Below are 14,894 nucleotides of genomic sequence, written 5' to 3' on the forward strand. Positions count from 1 at the left end.
GGGAGACAAGGAGGGAGAGGAAGTAAAAGGGAGTTAGGGTTGAGGGGTGGGCCAATTGAGGTCTTAACAGGCCGAATAGGGAGCTAGGGTGGCCGTTGGGGCTCTTAGCAGGCCGACTGGTCAGGCCGCTACCGGGCCACCCTCTGTGCACCGGGCTGTGCCGTGCTAGCCCGCGGGCTAGGGGGTCGGCCCAAGCATGGCATGTAGAATTAGGCCGGGCTGGGCTAGGCCCACAGTTCACCGGGCCGGGCCATGCTAGTGCCGGGCTAAAATATCGTGCCTCGTGCCAGCCGTCGTGCCTCGGGTTACATAGACATTTATAGTTAGAGGTAGAGCCTTTGCCACAACAAGACTGATCATCAAGTCCGCTGAACTCACGAAGCTATCCCGCGCTCCACGCAAATCTCCCCACGTACGCGGCATGTATGCACTTCCTCCTATTCATTCATCGCATCTAAAACTCTGGACGGTGGGCTTGGGTTCTGCAGTTTTCTTCTATGTTTAGGATTAGGACCAAAAAAGTATTCACCGCTTGCCCGGGTCTCCCGGGCCAGGACCCGGTTCATCGGCTCCAGTTACCTAGCGCCATATGCGCATGCTCTACGTCCACCAATTCTCGGTACACCGCAAAGCCTGTGCGCCGTATCTCCCACACCCGGGCCCACCATACGGTGACAAGGTCCATAGATGACGTGGCGCGCCTAGACCTCTTACAGCCTTTGCCCCTTCCTTCCTACGCTGACTGAGAGGCTCAAGCACATAAAAACCATTCGATCTGATGCATTGGCTCCTCACAGCTCTCTCTCAATCGCTCCCTGAGTTAGAGCTGTCGTCAAGAAGAGAAATAACTCAGAAAAAAACAAGGGAGCCCCTCGATCCTCTCGGTGACTGTCTCGAATAAGCTCCGGTGCTGCTCCATGCTTTGAACCTCTCCAACTCATGACAAGAAAGCCCCCTGCAGTCTGCAGCTGATTGCAGGGGACGTCTGCTGCCTACAGCTCTCGGTCGGATGCCATAGATGAGCTGCGGAAGGGTCCCCATGGAGTGCGGCCACGACTGCGTTGTTCCACGGCCTCAGGAACACCAGGCGCCGCTCAAATGCGAGGTATTTGGCCGCAGTTTGTCGTGTTGATGCTTGATTTCCTCTGCGTTTTAACGACCCCGAGGAAATGGTGGCTCCGGCAGAGCCCGACGCTTTCTTCTGAAGAATTCCTTCAGTTCAAGAGGAAGGCCACCACGATCGTGGAGGAGTACTTCTCCACGGACGACGTCGCGGCGACGGCGAACGAGCTGCGGGAGCTCCGCGTGCCGTGCTACCACTACTACTTCGTCAAGAAGCTGGTGTCCGTGGCGATGGACCGCCACGACAGAGAGAAGGAGATGGCGGCCGTGCTGCTGTCCTCGCTCTACGGCGACGTCGTCGACCGGCCGCAGCTCTGCAAGGGCTTCTGCAAGCTCACCGAGTCCTGCGACGACCTCTCCGTCGACACGCCCGACGCCGTCGACATCCTCGCCGTGTTCGTCGCCCGCGCCGTCGTCGACGACATGCTGCCGCCGGCGTTCCTGGCCAAGCAGAGCGCGTGCTTGCCCGACGGGTGCAAGGGCGCCGAGGTCCTCCGCAGGGCGGAGAAGAGCTACCTGTCCGTGCCGCACCACGGCGAGATCGTCCTGCAGAGGTGGGGCGGCAGCAAGCGGATCACGGTGGAGGAGGCCAAGGCCAAGATATCCGACATCCTGGAGGAGTACCTCGCCGCCGGAGATAGGTGCGAGGCCTTGCGGTGCATCAGGGACCTCAAGATCCCCTTCTTCCACCACGACGTCGTCAAGCGCGCGCTCGTTCTCGCCGTGGAGCGCGGCGGTGCGTCCGAGGCCCATATCCTGGACCTGCTCAAGTCGGCGTCGGAGGAAGGGGTTATCAACGAGAGCCAGATCGCTAAAGGGTTCGACCGCTTGATCGACTCTCTAGACGATCTGACGCTTGACGTGCCGAATGCGAGGTGCCTTGTGCAATCGGTGATCCATAAGGCTTCGTCGGAGGGCTGGCTGTGCGTGTCGTGCTTGAAACCGTTGCCACCGGAGCCCAAAAAGAGCAGCGAGGTCGACGACGCGGCGGTGCGGCAGTTCAAGGCGAAGGCCGTTTTGATCATAAAGGAGTACTTCTTGACCGGCGACATCATCGAGGTCTTGAGCTGGTTGGAGGCAGAGAACTTCTCGTGCTGTCCCTCCTTCAATGCCATCTTCGTCCAGAAGCTGGTCAACGCCGCGATGGACCGGAAGAGCCGCGAGAAGGAGATGGCGTCGGTGCTGCTCTCCTCGCTCTGCATGCCGCCGGAGGACGTCGTGGCAGGGTTCCACCTCCTTATCGAGGCCGCCGAGGACGCCGCGCTGGACAACCCGGCCATAGTCGAGGACCTGACCATGTTCTTTGCTAGGTCCGTGGTTGACGAGGTGATCGCGCCGTCGGACCTGGAGGCAATGGAGGAGGACGCCAGCCGCGTCAAGGCAGATGGCTCCACCGGCATGCTGGCGCTCCGGAACGCCCGTGCGCTGCTCGGCGCGAAGCTCTCCGCGGAGCGGATCCTGCGGTGCTGGGGCGGCGGCGGCAGCGGCAAAGCAGGCTGGGAGCTGGAAGAGGTGAAGGACAAGATCGGCAAGCTGCTGCAGGAGTACGACTGCGGCGGCGACATCCGGGAGGCGTGCCGATGCATCAAGGATCTCGGCATGCCCTTCTTCCACCACGAGGTGGTGAAGAAGGCGCTGGTGGCGATCATCGAGAAGCGGGGCAAAGACGAGCGCCTCTGGGGGCTCCTCAGCGAGTGCTACGGCCGCGGTCTGATCACGCCCAACCAGATGACCAAGGGCTTCGACAGGGTGGCCGACTGCGTCGACGACCTCGCACTCGACGTGCCTGACGCCGCGAAGCAGCTCGGCTGCTGCATCGACCGCGCCAAGAAGGAAGGATGGCTGGACCCGTCCTTCTCGATGACGAGGCCAGGGCAGCCAGTTGCCAATGGCGTTTGTTCGTGAGCAGCCGGTTACGTTCAGGATGCAGCACTGCAATTCCATTACCTGGGGAGTTCGTCTGCAACTTTTAGTACTTTTATATATCACACTATATATACTTGTACTATGTATATCAACAGGAGCAAGAGAGGGACTATATAGAAGTATATATGTCGCCACAACCCACAACAATTTTGGTATAGGATTGGAAGCAGATCTTCCATCTTAGGAGTTTGCATGGCGTTTAGCGGAGAGGACTTGTGAATTGGAGAGTTTATGTTTCCCAGCATTTGTTACGCTGTTGTTATGATTTGCTTTGACAAATTTACTTGTTCAGAAAAAAATGTGCCATGTTTCTCCTTGTTAGTATGTTGTATTACACTTTTTTTGTTTAAATGTTTAATCATACTCTATACTTTTTAGTGATTGGCAAAAGACAAAGTTGAAACTAGCGCCTCCTCGAGTGCATTTACCATTAATTTTAAATCTCACCCTAAAAACTTTTTGTCTCGTCACATCGAATATTTGGAAACATGTATGGAATATTAAATATAGATTAAAAATAACTAAATTGCACAGTTTACCCGTATTTTGTGAGACAAAATTTTTAAATCTAATTAATTCTTAATTAACTTCGCGGAGCCTAAACCTTTATCTGTTACCACCTACGATTTTCCTTCAAAATTCCTTTGTTCTAAATGCCCCTTAACCTTTTGGTCTTGGTCTCCGGGAGGACAATGAAGAGTATCAAATTGATGGGACACATATAATTGGCTGGACCAAAATTTGGCGTTATCATTTTTCGACTTTTACTATTTTCCTTTTTCTGAATTTTTAGTCAACTTTCAATCTGACCAAAAAATACAATTGGAAGTAAAATAGCCTGTTATTAGCTACTAATTCCCCCAATCAAATCTCAAAATGATAAAGGCTACACGCATCATAAAAATCCTGACCATCCAAAACTTTTTTTTTTGAGAAACGTCCAAAACTTTGTGTGAAAACAAAATAATCGTTCGACTGGTTAAGAAAAACATCCGGCTGATTAGGCCTAATAAACATCCGGCTGTTCACCTGCCCAATTTCGATCAGTACTAGTACCGACAAGGCAACATTGGCCCAATAAATTTTAGATGCTTCTTGCTGCTTATTAGGCCTGCTTGGTGCTCCGGCGCGGAAGAAGCTAGAGTCATTTTCACGAAGGAGAAGCTAGAGTTATTTTCATATACGGAAATGAAGTTGTGTTTGGTGTTCCTGCGCTCAAGCCGCCAGCTCTAATGGTGGCGGCGATCTAGTCGGAGCGGCTCTAAAGACTCTCGTCTAATCTTTTGGCCTTGTTTAGATGCGAAAAGATTTTAGATTTCGCTACTGTAGCACTTTCGTTTGTTTGTGACAAATATTATCCAATTATAAACTAACTAGGATCAAAAGATTCGCCTCGCGATTTACAGGTAAACTATGTAATTAGATTTTATTTTTGTCTATATGTAATGCTTCATGCATGTGCCGAAAGATTCGATGTGATGAGGAATCTTGAAAACTTTTTGGTTTTCGGAGTGAACTAAACAAGACCTCTCTGTCCCACACAAAATATCATTCTTATTTTCGAGAACCAAATACATATAAAAATTATTGATATTTATGATACATTCTCTCCATTCTAAATTATAAGTCATTCTAAAAATCTTGAAAAGTCAAAACATCTCAAGTTTGATTAAATTTATACGATAGGATAATAATATTTATGACATCAACTAAGTATCATTAGATTCTTTATTAATTATATTTTCATAGTATATCTATTTGAATCTTTGTATTTTTTTATATTTTTTGTCAAACTTGAGATGCTTTGACTTATAATTTGGGATGGAGGGAGTAATAAGCACCATTAGATTAATTATTAAATATATTATTATAATAATTTTATATGAAAAATATAAATATTGTTGATGTTTTTTTATTTTACAAATCTAGCTAAGTTTAAGAGTTTGATCTACCTAAATCTGTTTTTTTTAAGATGGAGAAAGTACTTTAAAAAACAAGAATAAAGGGCATCTCCCTGGTTCCTTGGATACCCAGATTAGCAATTTAACGTGTACCTCCAACGATCAAGTTGACATTTTGGCTTCTCTGGGACTTGAGATTGACATGAGTCTCAAACTATAAATAAAAAGGACACAGAGACCTGAGGCATCCATGTGATCATGTTATGATGTTAACGTGTCGCTCTGCATGCCTGCATCTATCAGTGTACTCTACTCCGATGAAATATTTTTTTCCAGAACGAGGACATGTGGGCTAGCATCAATGTGCCTAGGTGAGGCAGCGATGTCTGCACCATCTGCGCCGACCGCCGATATTCTAAGCCATTCCTTATTCCTCCGTAAGCATAAGCACAATATTGTGCAAACACCGGTGCTGATTGCTGAAGACGCCACTTGGAGTGCTGTTGAATATAGGAGGGAGCAAACGCCAAATCTTGACAGCGCATAGTCATAGCCACTGACACAGACTGTTAAAAGGAATATTTCACCGGCCAGGAGTAGCCAGGCCAGGCCGCCAGGGCTATAGGAATCGGACGACGGCGCTGGCGTTCCGCGCTCCCCCCCCCTGAGCCCTGACGCCAGATCTCACGCGTCTGGTCTAGTCTAGACCCAGAAAACGCTCCATGCCGCCAGCCACCACACTCCAAACTCCCGGCTCGCTCGCTGCAGGCCGCAACAAAAACGCCAACTCGCGCACAGCCGAGCCGTAACCGCGCACGCACCTCAATGCCAGCGCCGGAAACTGCAAAACACGGCCAAACCCACGCCAGAGCCAGACGGCACCGTGCCGCCCGCGGCGCGCGCGATTCCCGTCCGTTAAGCCCCAACAAACCAAGTCTTTGGAGAATGTTAACCGCGACTCGCAAACCGCGGTTGCTTCGCACATCTGCGTCGCGTCGCCTTCCGTTCCCTCTCCAACATCACACCACAGCTAGCCCGCGTGTCCCCCAATCATACGTACCACCGCGACGGTGTCCGCTTGCATCCTCCCTCCCTCCCTCGCCTCCACCCTCCACCTCCTCCCTCTCCCTCTCCCCCTCCCGCGCCCGCCCCGCCGCTCGCGGATGCGCCGGCGCGCTCCCGCCCCCAAACCCTAGCCCCGATCCCGATGGGCACTCCCCGCTCGGGGTCGCCGGCGTCCCCGGTCACCGGCGACCGCTACCTCGACCTGCTCGTCCGCTTCGTGGAGCGCAACGCGGGCGCGATGCTCGACGGCACCGTCACCCTCCGCCTCCACCCCGTCGGCCTGCACTACGTCGCCTCCCGCCTCGAGGCGCTTCGGGAGCTCGAGGCCGTGGGCGCCGGCGCGCCAGTCGACTACCTCCGCGCCTACGTCGCGGACCTCGGCGACCACCGCGCGCTCGAGCAGCTCCGGCGGATCCTGCGCCTCCTCACCTCGCTCAAGGTCGTCGCCCCGGGGCCCGGGCGCGACCCCGCGCCGCTCTCACTCCTGCCCTTCGCGCGCCTGCGCGTGCTCGAGCTGCGGGGCTGCGACCTCTCCACCTCGGCCGCCAGGGGCCTTCTCGAGCTCCGACACACCCTCGAGAAGCTCGTCTGTTTCAATTCTACGGTGCGTTTCCGCCATCCGCCGTGCAATTTCGTTTGGAATTCGGTTTTTGCGACAATTCGCGCGGTGGTGACCACAGTCTCTACTTATGATCCTCAACTGCCGTGGGCTATTCTGAACTATCAAATTGTACCTACAGTTTGCTCTTCTGGTTCATCTACATCTACAGTTAGTAAAGTGCCATGGCTTTTAGTATGTTTTTTTCAACACTATGGTTTTAGCCTGTTTGCTGCAATACTATGGTCACACACTTGATTTATTCCTAGGATCTGATCGAATCCTGTTTAGTATTTACTCAGCATGTTTCTGCCATTTCGTCAATCAATTTGATATTCGTGTTAAGATACCTTCTAGTACTTATGTTTATTGTAGTTTCAGGTCATGCTAATGGGATTTAATGTAATGCTATTTTAAGTCATAATCAAGCACTCTTTACTAAATTCGAAATGAACGTATTTGCTCAGCAGTTTCTCAGAGTTAAATAGATTTTGGCGTCTTACAGAGCTTCTCAAATCTCAAGTTCTTAGCACCTGCAGTGCAGGGCTTTATTTGTATCAATGCTTGTGCTGCAGATACCATATATGTAACTGTAGCAACCATCCCTGCTGCGCTTGATATATTTATTCCATGGCCTAATTAATAAGCTTTGGCATTAAAAAAGTGTTCATCCACGTGGCCTCTTGATGGATGCACACAACACATGCATAGTTGCATGTATCTTCTTCTACATTCTTTTGCAAGTTATGAAGGAAATTTTGGCTGGCATTTACTATCTGAGAGTTTGAGATTTACAGTCCCCTTAAAAACTATCAAGCATCTATTCCTCTAGCTTTTCTGTTTTCCCCTGTTCCATGTGGCTTGGGCAGGTATCAGATATCAGCCATTGTACATGGCGTTCTAATGTTCTTTATTGGCTGACGGAAATATGGAATGAAATTGAACATGCATGTGGAGAACTCTTCTAGTATTTAGTTGCAGCTTTGGTGGCTGTAACTTGATTGGGTTTTGTGATACTTATAGTCTTTATAATGGATACAGTCAAATGTTCAGCAAGCACCAAATAATCCATCTAGAAAGAGTAGTAGCATTAATCATCTCTTCATCAAGTAGTTATTTGGATCCAGCCTTCATTTCTAAGCACTTCCATGTTATGTGAATATATTTTGGCCAAACTCACATTAGTTGACTTTCATGCTACCGCAGGATGCTCTTAGGCATGTCTTCGCGAGTAGAATCATGGATATCAAGGACTCTCCTGTATGGAGCAAACTTTCATATGTCTCATGTGCATCTAATGGTGTAGTACTCATGGATGAGTCATTGCAATTGTTACCTGCAATTGAAACCTTGGATCTTAGTCGCAACAAGTTTGCAAAGGTGGACAATCTGCAGAAATGTACAAAGTTGCGAAATCTGGATCTTGGATTTAATCATTTGCGTTCGATTTCATCCTTGAGTGAGGTGAGCATTTCCTTTATAATCCTGAACTTGCGCTGCAGATTAGCTTATTGCGTTTACACTCATTTAGTGGTATCTACAGTTACATGTGCTTTCTTGCAGGTTTCCAGTCGAATCGTAAAACTTGTTGTGAGAAATAACGCTTTAACTACAGTAAATGGGATTGAAAATCTCAAGTCACTTATGGGGCTTGATCTCTCCTACAATATCATCTCAAATTTCTCAGAATTGGAAATGCTTGGTACTCTATCTCTGTTGCAAAACCTCTGGTTGGAAGGCAACCCAATCTGCTGTGCCCGGTGGTATCGAGCACATGTCTTCAGTTTTTTTCGTAATCCAGAGAATGTAAGTATTTGACTTCAAAGTATTAAATATTTTTGTTTCTTAAATTTCCCCCATCATAATAGTTTGTTCCGCAGTACTGGAGTAAAGTGACAGCTCTGTTCCCTGGCTTTTTCTGGTTCAGTTGAAGCTAGATGATAAAGGTATGAACACACAAGAATACTGGGAAAAGCAAGTGCTGTTTGCATGTAGACAAGATCAACCTGCTGGTTATGGATTTTATTTTCCTGCAATTGATGATCATGAAAATGAAGATGAAGACATGTTAAATTTGAAGATGGTATGTATCTGTTGTTCCATTATACCAGCTGCACTAAATTGATACATTGCATGTACCACCATATATCAAGATTCCTTACTATTCTTCTTTAGTATAGGTGATTTGGCACATATATTATGGTGAATAGCAATTATGCATGTGTTTGGTTCCATTTGCACACTCTTTTTTAGTTTTCACATGCAACGCAGAAGGTCCTTTTCTTACTTTCATGAATTTGGTCTCTAGTTGGTTCATCCCAGATGTTGGTGGATGTGATCCTCATTTTTAAAAGTGCAAGATCTGCCTTACATCCTTCTTTGCAAAAATGATACAGTGAACTAGCCTTGGACCTTGCATACACAGTCTGAGCATGCACGACTACTTTCGCGATTAAATTATATTGGTTCTCTTTTATTTACTGTAGAGAAGAATTTCCCGGCTTGTGAGCATAGTGGAGGAAGAGAAAAATCTCTGTGATGAAGGTGTAGAGCAGCAGTCAACCCACTGTGATAGTGACAGTTCTAAGAAGGATGAAACTGCAGCTGTTGATCATGACATAAGAATTGCTTCTTTGATAAACACCGCTGAATTGCTGAAGAAAGAAAAGTCAAGTAATTGGCTTCGTGAATTTAAGGAGTGGATGGATGACAATGCAGAGAAAACAGAAGATGACAACCTATCTGTTGACTTAACTAATGGCAATGGGAAGTATGTCAGACAAAAGAAAAAGCAGAAAGCACACAAGGAGACTTCAAATAACATGTCGGATTTGGTACAAGTATCAGAAGGTGGCAGTAGCTCAAACCTTTTGGAATCAGATTCATCTTTCACGGATAATGCATTTTCTGGTTCGAATGGAGTCATCAAACAATCCTCAAATGAACTTAATTTTGACCAAGATCATCTAGGGATGCACTTGAATTCTTTTCAACGACCTCCTCCCCTAGAGTTAGTAGCCACTTCACAAACTGACCCCTTTTCTGAGTTGGAAAATGGCTCTAGGAATATGCTGGCAAATGGGACACCATCCAATACAATGAGCAAGTTAATAGAATCAAGTCCACCCCATACATATCCAAGTCCACAGTCACCTCCACAATACAAGGAGGACATTCTACATCGCAGACTTTTTCTGGAGGAAGAATTTTTGCAGATTTCAGGACATCTTCATTCTGTTGGTTCACTTGGTAGTGGTAGCAGCTGCAGTGATGGTTCTTCGAGTGATTTTGGTTCATGCAATTCTGAAGATGATTGTGAAGAAATTCAGACAAAGATGGAGTTGTCTTGTAATGGCCAGATGGTTTTATTTCCTTTTGTAAATGGTGATGATCATGAGGCAAAGAATAACTTAGAGCATTTTTCAGGGGAGAATACTTTGTTTGACCACTCAGAAGAAGGTGCGAGTTGTTCAGATCACAGAGAGTTTGATATTGAGGAGTTCCATGACAGTAACCAGAGAAATGGACATCTAGGGCATTATTTAGGTCATTTAATTGGGCAAAAAGGCAAGGAGAAGTTTAAGTGGAGGGTATTTCCTTTCAAGAATCATAATGGTACCAAAAAAGAAATTCCAAAAATGAATGGTGATCTGGTGGCTGAGCATATTTTAGTTGAAGGAAATGGCCAGTTGACATGCAACCCAAGCAAAAGTACTCACAAGGAAGACTCTAAAAGTTCTAATATCCTGCATAAGAACAATTCATCTGTTGGCACAAATATAATTTCTCATGACACTGGCGAACACAAGACTCTTGAGGATTTCTTCAACTTGGAAATAGCAAACAAGGATGGGTCTGAAACATGTGAACAAATAGCTTGTTGTGCATACATGTTTCAGGATTCTAGTGGTTTAGTTCAAAGGTGAGTTCTTTTCTCTGTGTTCTCCATTCCTGAGAATGTTATAAGAGAGTGCACCATATGAATTGGAATGCGCCATATTGATGAACTGATTTTGCATTGGCTAATAAATTAGAATGCACCATATGAATGAGCTAAATGAAAAAAAATATTTTGTTGGGCTACAAGATTTGAGAATAATGTTTTGTAGAACTTCTGTGAATACTATGAGTACTATGTAGAGTAGTATCTTTCTGTAAGTTTAAAGGTTAAGGACTTAGTACTCGGAAGGAAAAAAATGAAGAGAAAAAGAAGGTTTAGGGCTTGAGTACAATATGTCGGATGAATGTAATCATGTCTTTTTCTGCCAGAGTTAGTTTTAACCCAAAGGAATACACCTCTGCAGCACTTTGTGAATTGCATTTCTTTATCTTCAAATTTGCAGATTAGTTAAAGAAGAAATGTGCTTGTTGTGGACTTGTTGTATATAGGGTAGTTGATGCTACCCTTTATATATGCACCATTTACATATATGCTTTATCAATTCTATTGCATGGTAACAGGCATGCAGCCATTTCCATCCGTTAATGCATGAAGCAGTTACCAATAGCCTCTCGATTGAAACCAAAATAGCCACCTTCATTTAACTAACCAGATGCTTGCTGTATTTTATTGTAAGCCACATTGCTTAAATGACACTTCAAGTCTGAAGAAACTGAAATTTCCTGGACATGCAGTTAGTATGTATTCACATTATGGTTTATACCGTCTATCTATACTTGATAGTTTTTCTTTTCCCTTCTGTAGAGAGGTAGCCTTGCTGCGAAGTTCTCAAAACAAATTGTATGTTCTACTACTTGATATGGTTTTTGATGGACAAGGTATAGCTACTTAATTTCCTACATGTTGTTTATTTTCACCATCTGAATCATGCTTCTAGTTTCCTTGCGTTTATTTGATAACTGTGACAGGTCATTTACACAATCATTTGCTTGATAGAAGCTTTTATTACCCATATCTCTATTTGGACCTTTGTTATTGCCGTAATTTCTAATGTATTGATTAATTTACAGAAACCATGCCAAGAATTTTGGGCAGCTATAGTCTGGAAAGTCTAGAAAAAGTTTCGATTGGGCTGGGACTACAGGCACTGAGGTGTGTTAGCATATCAATCGTTATTCATTAACAGTGGTGGCTTATTTTACCTGGGGCTTACTTTTATTTTTCAATGTGACAGAGTACACATGTCAGATGATACAACTCATCTATTCTTCACAAGGACTTCCAAGGAAGCACAAGATGTACTTTGGCTCTTGAGTGTAACCAACTTCCCCAAATTAAACCACAAGATACAATTTCAAAGGTATAGTCTTGGTAGTTTCTACAATCACCACAAACTAATAATCTTCTTTTTGAGCCAAATGAAGAATTCTTATCCTGTTTTTTAAAAGCTTACATTTCCATGTCTCTTATTATGTTTATTGTGCAATTTAAATGGCAGTTGGGAGAACATCCAAGTTAAATTGTTCGAGAAATGTATTATACGCAGAACTGCAAATATGGGATTTTTTCTCTACTCTATGTTGATGTTCTGGAGGAATGACGCTGAAGGTACCATTGTCTGGCAATCTGGGTGATGAACGTCCCTATATTTTATTCATGGAACACATCAGAATCACCTTTCCATTCTTTGAAGTCTTCATTGTAACTAAATTGGAATTAGGTGTTTGCTGCAAACATTGGTCAGGGTTTTCAGTTTATTTCTTTAGCCTTATATTAACTTTGGGCCCAATGTTAAGTCATCTCAAATAAGTCATTATTCTTTACAGCAACAACAATGTATCCTTTTAGTCCCAAGAAAGTTGGGGTATGCTAGAGTTGAAACCCAATATGATCCACCAGCAAAAAGGGAAAAGAAAGAGACATATATACAAGGCATCAATAACAATATTATTGGGGGATCTAAAGCTTGTCCATAGTTTGGGCACGTGAATAGCTGCTTTCCTTGTACTCCTATCCAAGGGCAATTATTTGTGTATATAATTGTTCGTTAAATGATAGATTTAGTCAATCAAGTAGATTTTTCTACCGTATACTTGTATATGGGTGCAATCATGTGAACTTTCAGTGCAAACTCCTGGCTGTCGCATGTCCCAAATATTCACTCTTAACTCCAATTGATCATTTCCTACTTTATATTATTGATTACTCTTACAAGTTGCTGAAACATTTATTGGTCATTTTTCTTCTGCAGAAGACTCCCTTTGTATTAGATCCATCTTTGTCATTGAAGGCTCCATATTGGTGTGCATTGAGGACCTAGATCAGTTTGGTGGTATCCCTTATGATTCAAGTCCCCCATACTTTTCTCTTGATGCATCTTGTTCTATTAGCAATATCCGAGAAGTGGTAAGTAGCAATTTGTTTTTTTGCAATTCCAAATTCTCTGGTTCACTACATGATAATTTGCAACATTGTTATTTTCATATACCCTTTCTTAACTCCGTCAATTAAAATCATATATGTTGTTTAATATCTAAGGCCTTGTGTAGTTCCCAAAAAATTTTGCAAAATTTTTCAACTTTCCCGTCACATCAAATCTTTAGACATATGCATGGAATATTAAATATAGACAAAAATAAAAACTAATTGCACTGTTTGGTCGGAATTAACGAAACAAATCTTTTGAGCCTAGTTAGTCCATGATTGGACAATATTTGTCAAATACAAACGAAATTGCTACAGTGTCGATTTCCCAAAATTTTTTGGAACTAAACAAGGCCTAATATGCACACCATCTTCTGTTCAGCAGAAGTGACTTTTCTAAGACAGTCGCTATACTAGAACAGTCTCTTATGGTTCCAGTTCTGTCTTGATTAACTTTGTACTTAGGAATGATAGCTTTCTGACTTTCTTGCCATTATGTACTGTGTTCTAAAAAGACTTTAACTTTTCGCCTTCGATTGCTACTCAAATTATCAACTAATACAAGGGTCTTGTATTGCTGCTCTTACCTGTCTAATCATTATCGGAATTAAAGGGGGGAAACTACAGCATATTTTAGTCCATTGTAGCTCATAAGCTCTATGGTGAGCATGAAGTAATTCAAGCAAGCTCATTAATTGCATGTAATATGTGAAAATTATCCTCTCAAAAAAAGATATGTGAAAATTATGGTAAACTTGTCAAACAGATGCAAATATGCATTCAGGATTGCCAAATGGTTAGAAGGAAATAACAAAGAAAAAAAAAGGTGTTTCTGTGGACATCATAGAGACAAATCATGTTTTGGGGGATAGGCGCAATGTCACTTCTATTGAATGAAAGCAATTGTATATTTTTTGCATTTTGCTCAGAAAAAAAAAAGAAATAACTTGTTTTGGAAGAACATAGATGACAAAGTTAGGTGTCATGGAGCTGATAGTGATAGTAGCAAGCATAGATTTTATATCCATCATGGTTAGTGGATCTTCTGTTACAATAGAGGTCAAGGAATAATATGGTTTTCTGCTAGCTGTTATAATGTTGGAGAGTCAAAGCATCCCAGCTTTGACCAAAATTATAGAGAGAATTACAAAGATTTTTAACATCAAATAGGTATAATATGAAAATATAATTAATGAACAATGTAATGATACTAAGTTGACACCATAAATATTATTATCTTGGAGAGTTAAACTTGAGATGGTTTGACTCTCCAGCATTCTTGGAATAACTTATAATTTGGGATGGAGGGAGTACCTTAATGAGTTTATCTTGAAATCTTATAGTTCTGATGTTAGTCCTTGTCATATTCATGGCATGGGCACAGGGTGCTTGTGCTTGTTTTGTTTATTGCCCCACAAACTGTGCGAGGTATTCAAAAAGCTGATATTGTTTGCAATGTCTACCTTCAGGTCATGGATCAGGGCAACGACAAATGTTTGACATTGATTTTGGATAGTCGTAGGCAAGGAGAGTTTCAGGATAGCATCCAAAATCCTCAAAACAAGCAGTCTGATGAAATCGGCACAGTACATACATGGAAACTTAAGTGGTTCTCTGAAGAAGCATCTCTGAAGTTTATTTCTGTACTTAAGGCTCTATACTCGACAGCAGCAGCTTCGTCTTTACCTGTAAAGTGTATATCCTGATAATGTCGGTTATTATAGTTCTACGGTGATTTCATTCATTCTTTTGGGGTTTGTATATGTAGCTGTTAATCTGTACAGTTTGATAGTTAGGTTCTAGTTTTGTGTTTCCTGTATTCTTTGTAGTATGGTTTTCCCAGCCAGAAGTTGTACAGAACAGAGCGAGTAGGAGTGTAAATGAATGGGGTTGCAGTTTTGGCAGCTGGCGGAATGTTTGTTCAGAACCTCTTTGCGGTGGGTATTGTCGCAACGAT

General features: G+C 44.0%; 2 protein-coding genes across 2 annotated transcripts; both read left to right on the forward strand.

Annotated features, from left to right (window-relative positions):
- Window positions 800–3,369, forward strand: LOC8085285. Its single transcript, XM_002465582.2, has 2 exons — window positions 800–1,105; window positions 1,186–3,369. Exons 1-2 carry the CDS (start codon window positions 1,019–1,021, stop codon window positions 3,025–3,027), a joined length of 1,929 nt encoding a protein of 642 aa, XP_002465627.1. The 5' UTR covers window positions 800–1,018; the 3' UTR covers window positions 3,028–3,369.
- LOC8056872 lies at window positions 6,003–14,841 on the forward strand. Its single transcript, XM_002465583.2, has 11 exons — window positions 6,003–6,618; window positions 7,819–8,076; window positions 8,176–8,418; window positions 8,540–8,695; window positions 9,099–10,534; window positions 11,318–11,391; window positions 11,584–11,665; window positions 11,748–11,873; window positions 12,012–12,121; window positions 12,765–12,919; window positions 14,407–14,841. The coding sequence occupies exons 1-11, from the start codon at window positions 6,157–6,159 to the stop codon at window positions 14,641–14,643; spliced, it is 3,339 nt and encodes a 1,112-aa protein (XP_002465628.1). The 5' UTR covers window positions 6,003–6,156; the 3' UTR covers window positions 14,644–14,841.

This window comes from Sorghum bicolor, chromosome 1, assembly GCF_000003195.3.
Source record: "Sorghum bicolor cultivar BTx623 chromosome 1, Sorghum_bicolor_NCBIv3, whole genome shotgun sequence".
NCBI lineage: Eukaryota > Viridiplantae > Streptophyta > Magnoliopsida > Poales > Poaceae > Sorghum > Sorghum bicolor.

Bases quoted from the DNA above. Each gene is read 5' to 3' on its own strand.
- LOC8056872 (XM_002465583.2), top strand. From the start codon at position 6,157: ATGGGCACTCCCCGCTCGGGGTCGCCGGCGTCCCCGGTCACCGGCGAC. The intron at 8,419-8,539 runs GTAAGTATTTGA...TTTCTGGTTCAG, and splicing joins TTTTTCGTAATCCAGAGAAT to TTGAAGCTAGATGATAAAGG. The intron at 8,696-9,098 runs GTATGTATCTGT...TATTTACTGTAG, and splicing joins ACATGTTAAATTTGAAGATG to AGAAGAATTTCCCGGCTTGT.
- LOC8085285 (XM_002465582.2), top strand. From the start codon at position 1,019: ATGAGCTGCGGAAGGGTCCCCATGGAGTGCGGCCACGACTGCGTTGTT. The intron at 1,106-1,185 runs GTATTTGGCCGC...TGGCTCCGGCAG, and splicing joins AGGCGCCGCTCAAATGCGAG to AGCCCGACGCTTTCTTCTGA.